The sequence below is a fragment of the Populus euphratica genome, unplaced genomic scaffold, assembly GCF_000495115.2.
Source record: "Populus euphratica unplaced genomic scaffold, PopEup_1.0 scaffold332.1, whole genome shotgun sequence".
NCBI lineage: Eukaryota > Viridiplantae > Streptophyta > Magnoliopsida > Malpighiales > Salicaceae > Populus > Populus euphratica.
In genome coordinates, this window is record NW_011500218.1 from 124369 (window position 1) to 132718 (window position 8350).

Below are 8350 nucleotides of genomic sequence, written 5' to 3' on the forward strand. Positions count from 1 at the left end.
ATGATTTAATTCTTTGCACGGCGCGGTTAAGAAGGTCAACCAACTTCAGAGGGGCTTAGAGCTTGCCCATTCAAATCGATTTCGCCATTACTGGTCTGAGCATAACCATTAAAACCCACCTAAAATATAATGCAGGGGTTGAATCTGGGTGGAAAAGAAAAATGAATTCATCGAACCACATGAAGAATTGGAAATGGTTAAAGAAAATGATGAAGCACCATTCTTATTTATCTACGAAACAAAGAAACGGGAAAAAAAAAGAAAAGAAGAGGTTTGTCTTGTTGATTGGATTGGATTGGCTTGGCTTGGCTTAAATTATATACTTGGATTTACAAGATGGTTATGCACCAATCTTCTTACAGTTTCAATTACTTGCAGTGTTGTTATAATAAGGTCACAAAGATAGCCCCTCATTTGTTTGTTTTCTACTCCCATTGTGTGTTCTAACCTCTACTACTCAATATCTTTTACAGCATCCTGCATCATAAACATACAAGTACAAAAATCAAACACGAGAAAAATCACATCATAAACCGATACAGTATATATCCTTCACCAAGACAAAGTTTTTAGAAAAATGAGGGTGTAACACTCGATGACATGGTATAGATTTCTTCACTTGGTGGTGGTGATTTCATCCCATGTAGCTCATACAATTATTAGTCTCGTCTCGTGTTTGGTCTTTTTTGACAGAGAATATATGAGTGAGATTCATATGAAGATTGGTCTTTTTTAACAGGGAATATGAGTGGGATTTAGAAGAAGATTTATGGTAACAGCCACACTTGTGGCTAAGTTATATTAAGGAGTCATCTTTTATAGCGAGAATTTCTTCTTTGCAGGGTAGGAGTAGCACGCCTACTCTGCACGGTATTTTATCTTGTTCCTATATAAAACTCCAAAAACTAATTATTAAATTTTATGTAGGACTTATACAATATCACATACATTGTATAAGTGTTATATATATTTTTGCAGAGAATAATTTATCAAACATGTTATATATTCACATGTTCCAAACCACCTCCTCATGCTATACCAACCAAAGCATGAATGGAGAAGAAGAAACAAATAGTGAGCGGACGGAATAACAATTTTGTGGATTCGATTAATTATGCAATCAATTCAAACCCCAGTTGCAGCAATTTACCCACCCGCTGTTCAAACCCAACTAATTTTTGTATGGATATAGTTCATTGTAATAACTTGTCATTCTTTTTTTACTCTATTCTTTCTCCCTTCAATCTTTTAAGTTCACTGCAGTTCCTTCTACACTAATCATAATCATAAGTGGTGTGGAATCTACTTAAAAGAGATTTTAGATGTAGAATTATAATTTCATCATATTGAAAGTGCTTTAATTAATGATGTTTTACCTTAGCAAGCCGTGTTACATAAGTTGCAGCGATTGCCGTGACCAATAATCCCAGTCCAAGAGTCCACAGCCCACCATTACCTCCGCCTAATCCAAGCTCAGATTCCTCTTGCTGAAACATCACACAAATAGCATTGAGAACGAAGGGTTGGGAAAGAAGGGTGGTCTTTGTTTACAGGGAAGCTGACTACATGTCCCCTTGACTCTTTGAGTTGAAGCCAATGACCAAAGCTGGAAAATTTTCACATATATAAGGTGGTACTGAATTTAAGCATTAGAAAGGGGGAAAATTTTCAGGTGGTACTGAATTTAAGCATTAGAAAGGTGACTGACTAATATTTAAATGGAGGATTTTGAAAAATATCTACTTCTTTCCAGCTAAGATCATAATGATGTCTTAAACCATCCTTTCAAGCCAATTAATCAAGAAGTTCCTTGTCTCTGTGTTCATATCACATGTACAGATTATTATATAGGAGCATACGCAGTTAGCATCTGATAGGAATTTATTCCTTACTTCCTCAACAATAACTGTTGTCCCCAGTACAGAGGCTCAATTGCATCCAATTAGAAGATTGAAATCAGGTCTTTCTGGTACTTATATCATTGTAGTAGTCCTAGTAAAGAGAACACATACTGCTATCGGAACTGCAATGAAATTTTTTTTGCTTAGAGACTTCTAGTTTCTTGATCAGGAAAAAATGATGGCTTATCAATTGAAACTCTCAAATAATCATGTTCTCCTAAGTTCTAGTTGAGACTTGAGACTCCAATCTCTCATTTCTAACCAATTCTCTAGTTGATCATGTCCTCATCAGTTCTAGTTGGTCCTTCTAGTTTGTTCCTGTTAGTCCTTTACGGGCAAGAAGGCCCCTACCAGCTGTGTCATTCTTCAATTCAGGATAACTAACCTTGTCTCTTGCAAATGACTAAAACTATCATAAATCTCTAGAGAGATATGGATCCACTACATATAACTATAAATGCATTGAAAAATGTGCCAAGTTTTAACCATACAATATTTAAAAATCTAAGCTTTAGAAACATACTAATATAATCTTATAAATTACTGGTTAATCATTAGCCAGTGCCATTTTCTTTCCTTTTCTTTTCACCCTTTTTGATCGTCATGTAAACATTTTGATGGAGGACCTATTTGAGATTTTTGCTATTTTTATATTAGGAGAAAACTACACTGATATGTAGTTCTACTTATTTTAAAACTCTATGGTTTCTTTGGCAACTCTATATAAAGCACCTAATGTTTTAATGTCAAACAGTTTGGATGATAAATTAAATGGATTTTCTCGGCCTCTTACTCTCTGCTACTTATTTCTCCTTCCCCATCTCTAGCTTCATCTCCCCTCTTCTCTTCCCTGTTTCCATTCTCTTTTCTGTCCGACATCAAATTTCCTTTCACTTTTAGAAAGCTTTTGCTTTCACTTGCTTTCCTAGAATTCATGCCTTTTCTATGACAGCTTTGTAGAATGGCATCATCTACATTATGGGTTTTGGGTCATTGGATATAGGTTAGCTAATTTAGAGAGAAGATTTTGGCTTGCTCAAGATGACTGGACCTCAAAGACACTCAGAACTTATGATTTCTACATCCTTTAACTTAAGACAATGCCATTTTACCAAGGCACTCATTTGTTAATGCCATGATCAATGGTGGCACTCGCTGTTACGAGCAAATGCTCATTTTCTCTATGCTCAAACTATAAGATAATAATAAGCCTAATCCAGTTCTTCGTCTCTTTTTTTCACTTTCAGTGTCAGAGAAAATCAGTGCTGATTTGAAACAAAATAATTAAACCTCAGAAATGCTACCCAAATTTGTGTGGAATTCACAATATAGCAGAGAAGTAAGGAGAAACTCACAATAATTGCACGGCCAAATGCACCAGCACTCACATAAGCCCATGTTCCTGGAAGCATCCCCAACCAACTGCATGCCAATAGATTCTGAATTAGAAACTGTTGATAGCCATTACATATTAATTAAGCAGCTAAGTTTATTAGCACACTGATATGGGGGGAGGGTAAAAAGACAGTAATACTTTTCACTTCTAAAACCCTTATTGGCATCTCTTATGTGTATTTTAAAACTTGGAATCAGAGACAAAACCCTAGTATATCAAAATTTTCTGGAAAACAAGAACCAAATACCCTAGCCATCCTCAGGCACATCATGCTGATGATGGAAAAGTTTATAATAGGATATATTCTAACAAAGTTTTGCCAGTTGTTACATGTGTTTTATGAGTGTTATAATACACAGCAGAGCCAAGAACAACTTTCAAAACTCTCATGCATTATAAATAATCTTGAAATCTCGAGCCACAGAAATATGGAAGTTAATTATCACATTTACATAGTAGCCTATGAGGAAACTTTTCAGACACCTTTGGCAATTTTGTGGAAGATATCTAGAACTTCAAAATATTCTCATTCTATTAGATGTTTCAATTGATTTAAAAAAATCACTACATTAAAATTAACCTTGAAATGTAACATTATATTAGCAAAAAAATGTATGCTTTGGCAATAGAACATCATTCAGAACAGCAATCAAGCTCCATCAGGGCAAAGAATAACAACCCAGACATAGTATGATGCCATTCCAGACTTCCATGTACACAATTACACCACAAATTTTAAGCAAGACAAACCGACCATGCAGGGGTTCACTGTTAACAACTGAATCATCTTAAAAGAAAGCAGGCAACAAAATACAAATACATAGCAATCAACCTTCAGGCTAGTTGAAACAACTAAATGGCCACCAGATATGAACTCTCATAATGCAGAAAATCAACTTTAAAAGCAAGTATTCTAGAAGATGGACAACATGCAAACCTTCCCAAGATATAGGGGATGAACTTAACAGATGTCAATCCATACAAATAATTCCCGAGAGAAAATGGAAGCAAAGGACTCAAACGTAGAAGGGTGACAACTTTGAAGCCATTTTCCCCGATTGCTTTGTCAATTGCAAGAAATTTTTTATTTCCTTGAACTAGTTTAAGAATTCGCTCACGAGCAAAGTATCTAGCTATCAGAAATGCTATGCTTGCAGCAACCTGAAAACATAAATGATTATCAGATGTAGCTTTCAGAATTCTGTCATTTTTTCTCCTATATTTATCATAAAAACAAGCAAGCTTACCGTTCCACTTATGGAGACAATAATGGTGCCAATAAGAGAGCCAAAAAGGAGACCTGCTGACATGGTTAATGGAATTGCTGGAATTGCAAGGATCTAGCAGAGGATGGGTAACTTGAAATCAGTTTCAGCAAATAATAACTATAATTGGACAAAACAATCATGGGGATGTTGGATCCAGAAAACATAGAACCCTAAAATGAAAATCAAGTGCTCACAAAGATATATAAGACTACTTATATCTTCTGTTTTTTCATTAATATAAGTGTGTGTGTGCACGGGCATGTGTGTGCATACTTGCACCATAACAAGCATTTTAGCTTGTGGTGTTGCATACAAAGAATTCCTTTCCCCCCCTTCCAGATAAATAACAGAAGCAAAATAAATAAATAAATAAATAAAAATAAACTGTCTCGCATACACCTAAATTGTGTCCAATCTTATTCAAAAAGGCAATTATTCAGTTAAAATCCCACCAAAGTAGACAGTATCCTATATGGAAGGGTCAAAAAAGCAAGATATCTTCAAATGCCATGTAAAAAAAAAAATCTGTATAAATCTTTGAAGTGAATATATTAGTGATAAAACATTTAATACTATGGTCAAGAAACAGGATAGAATGCATACTTCCAATCCTGCATAAACTGCTACAAATAAAGCATATCCAGCTGGTCCATAACCTGTCCACAAAAGAACCAAATGAGACTCCAAAAAGTACATTAATAAAAATAGAAATTCATTAAAAGCCTACATTCTACTATATTCTCTATCTCCCTCAAAATATAAACAATAAGGGACAGGCAGAACTAAACCCTTTCATTTGGACTAGATGGGAAACTGCTTAAAGCAAAGGCTGTGTACAAATTTCTGAAAAAATATCAAATTTGCTCCATCCAAATACCTTGAATTAAATACAGTAGCATGGTTTTCCAAGTGACCCTTCACTTTTCTAAAAATTACGAAACGAAGAGTTCATAAAGTTTGTAGATGCAACCAACGTTAGCATCCCAATTATTTTATTCTAACCATGCTTGCTTCAAATCACCACAAACCAAATAAAACAAGGTTCTAAAGTAAACCACTATCCATTTTTATACCAACATGACATTGATAGCAACCAATTTACCAAGGACTTGGCCCCTTTGTCTTAGGCTTACAACTAATTTCTCAATTTACTATATAGTCCCACACCCATCTTCCATTCTAGATGTTAGAAATCCCACATTACCCTTTCAAATCCTTATTGTAGCCCCAAAGGACATTGATCAAACACAAGTAATAAAAAAAAAGTACTAAAGATCAATACTGAATAAGCAAACCTGGATAAAGGCAACTAATTAAAATAAATACAGAAAAGAAAGCACTTTTCCATACATCAATATGCTAGGAGACTCTTTCCACTACAGGATTCCATAAACTTATAGGACAGAGATTCGCACCAAGAAGAAAGCATCTTGATATTCAAAAAAGAATTCTTTTAGGATCCAAGGCGGTGGAAGTAAATTCATGCTCCTCTCTAGAACACCATTTGCAAAAGCTTAGGTAAAGCTGGACCATTACTCTCATCCTCTGTCATTTTTTGAACCAGCCCTCAACTCTTCCTCCCCAAAAGGGGAAACTGAGTATTATAGTCTCCAACCAGGAGCCACTTTAACCCAGTGTTTTAAGTCTATAAGAAGAAGAGTTAAAAAAAAAAACAGCTCAGAAAGGCTTCAAATCACGTTCATTTCTGCTAAATGTTTTTAAAAGTCCTTGGTCAACTACAACATGAAGATGCCAAACAATAACCTTATCCTGGAACAGTTCTCTAACTCCATTCAAAAGAAAGGCTTCAAATCACGTTCATTTCTGCCAAATGTTTTTAAAAATCCTTGGTCAAACAATAACCTTATCCTGGAACACTATACCATTTCAAAGCCTTTTTTCAATTGAACTCTTCTAAGTAATTAGAAAATCCTCTTCACTCGCATTTCAATGTACATCATCGATTTCATTTAAAATCTCTCTCTCTCTCGGGCTTTTTTACTTATTTATTTTTTAATTATCATGGATATGACAAGACTTTGAAATTCTAAACCATCAAGTCTCCTTTACAAAGTTAATTACTTAATAAATTTAAAGCCTCCATAATCCTCCAGTCACCTTTGTTCCGTACCCTCGCGCAACTTTAACATAAAAGATATTTAAAAAAAAAAAAAAGGTAATCTGCCAGCTGGGGGCTTACCAGAAGACAATTTGGACATCAAAACAAAGGTGATTAATTGAAATTACAAGCTCCAACAAATTCACATCTCGGAAGACGTTAGCTACACGCTAAGATAATAACTTGATAATGAAAACACTATGGAAAACTTCAACGCAGAAAATGTTGATCAACTTGGCTGTAATTGAATCCCAAAAAATAGAAGAAAAAAATTCCCATCTACACAAACTCTCAGCAATTCCATCTCATTACTACCATTTAGAGCTCCAGTAAATCACCTACACCAAGCTTCCAAAAAATCATTCAACAGAGTATTGGATTCTAACTAAAACGCATCACAATTGCAAGAAAATTCACTGAGAATCTCAAACGAGTAAATCACCTACACCAAGCTTCCAAAATATCATTCAACAGAGTATTGGATTCTAACAAAAACTCATCACAATTGCGAGAAAATTCACTGAGAATCTCAAATGTGTCTGTCCATTAAAAGTTCATGCTTCAAGAAACCAAATTTCTTCTGAAAACTCAAAATGGGTCATTGAGTTCTCAAAAATAACACCCAAAGATACAGAATTTCTATCACTAGAAAACAAGATTCATAGCTAATTTAAGCAAAGTATGAAACCAAGTTCACAAAAGAAGAATTACCTTCAATAAACCCAGAAAACTGGTTCAAGAAAGCATTAATCTGATCCTTATATATATACCCGACAGCACCGAACCCACCAACAACACCAACCAACAAGACTCCAGCCAAAAGGGTACCTTTGAATGCAGTGTCTCCCTCCAATCCCTCTTCAGCATCACCACCATCACCTTTAATCTTATCATCACTATCATCACCTTTTGGATTCAAGAACCACCTTAAACTTTGTGGGGCATTAGTCTTTCTAAGAGTCTCTGGTTGTTTCTTTCTTTGCTTTAAAGAAGAACAAGGAGTTAAGAAATGAATTCTTTTGTTAGGTCTAAAGCTGTAGTGAAAGAGAGTGCAAGGCGGAGGAAAAGAATGGAAATTTGACGTGAGAAATGGTGGTGGAGGTGTTAGAGGCCTTGAGTTGAGGAGGGTGCGCATTTTAAGCAGGGAGTGTGGTGTGGGATAAGACAAGAAACTGGTTCTTGTTGTTGTTGCTGTTCGGGTTGTCAGGAGATGGCCATGTAAAGTAAAAGAAAAAATGTTGTGAAGTTCCTTCCTTGATTAAGGATTGTGTTATTTTTTTGGCTCGTGGCTTTGGTTGCAAAGGGTGTTTTTTATAGTTTTTTTTTTTGAAATATATTCAAATTAAATTTTTTAAATTTATTTTTTTCATAAATATATTAAAACAATTCACAAATAAAAATAAAATATTATTTAAAAAAATTAAATTACACCCACGAATCTTTGATTTGATCGTTAGGGTGGGGCTATCCCATCGCGTTGATAAGAAATTTTCAGTCTTTGGATCTTTATTCATTGGGAGTCGTGCACTGGGCGGTGCTATGTGGCATTCTGTGGTGCCACGTTTTCTATTATTTTGTGGACAGTAGTGTTTAATTTTGTGAGAAATTAATATTAATTATTATTTAACATTAATTTGATGGTTAACAGAAAATGGCCTTACTATTC

At 34.9% G+C, this 8350-nt stretch overlaps 1 protein-coding gene across 2 annotated transcripts; it reads right to left on the reverse strand.

The window, feature by feature from the left end:
- Window positions 1–200: 200 nt before the first annotated feature.
- Window positions 201–7964, reverse strand: LOC105112254 (uncharacterized). Of its 2 annotated transcripts, XM_011007888.1 has the most exons (7): window positions 7396–7962; window positions 5169–5221; window positions 4545–4637; window positions 4235–4458; window positions 3257–3323; window positions 1377–1487; window positions 201–477 (listed from the first exon to the last, which is right to left on the reverse strand). In XM_011007888.1, the coding sequence occupies exons 1-7, from the start codon at window positions 7817–7819 to the stop codon at window positions 454–456; spliced, it is 996 nt and encodes a 331-aa protein (XP_011006190.1). In that variant the 5' UTR covers window positions 7820–7962; the 3' UTR covers window positions 201–453. The 2 variants fall into 2 exon arrangements, with proteins under 2 accessions (XP_011006190.1, XP_011006191.1); XM_011007889.1 differs by lacking the exons at window positions 201–477; window positions 1377–1487 and adding an exon at window positions 1494–1606 and having other exon boundaries at window positions 7396–7964.
- Between the last annotated feature and the right edge of the window lie 386 nt (window positions 7965–8350).

Coding starts and splice junctions, on each gene's coding strand:
- LOC105112254 (XM_011007888.1), bottom strand. CDS start 7,819: ATGCGCACCCTCCTCAACTCAAGGCCTCTAACACCTCCACCACCATTT. Junction 5,222..7,395: donor GTTTTCTGGGTTTATTGAAG/GTAATTCTTCTT, acceptor TTTTGTGGACAG/GTTATGGACCAGCTGGATAT. Junction 1,488..3,256: donor CATTTGGCCGTGCAATTATT/GTGAGTTTCTCC, acceptor GTGATGTTTCAG/CAAGAGGAATCTGAGCTTGG.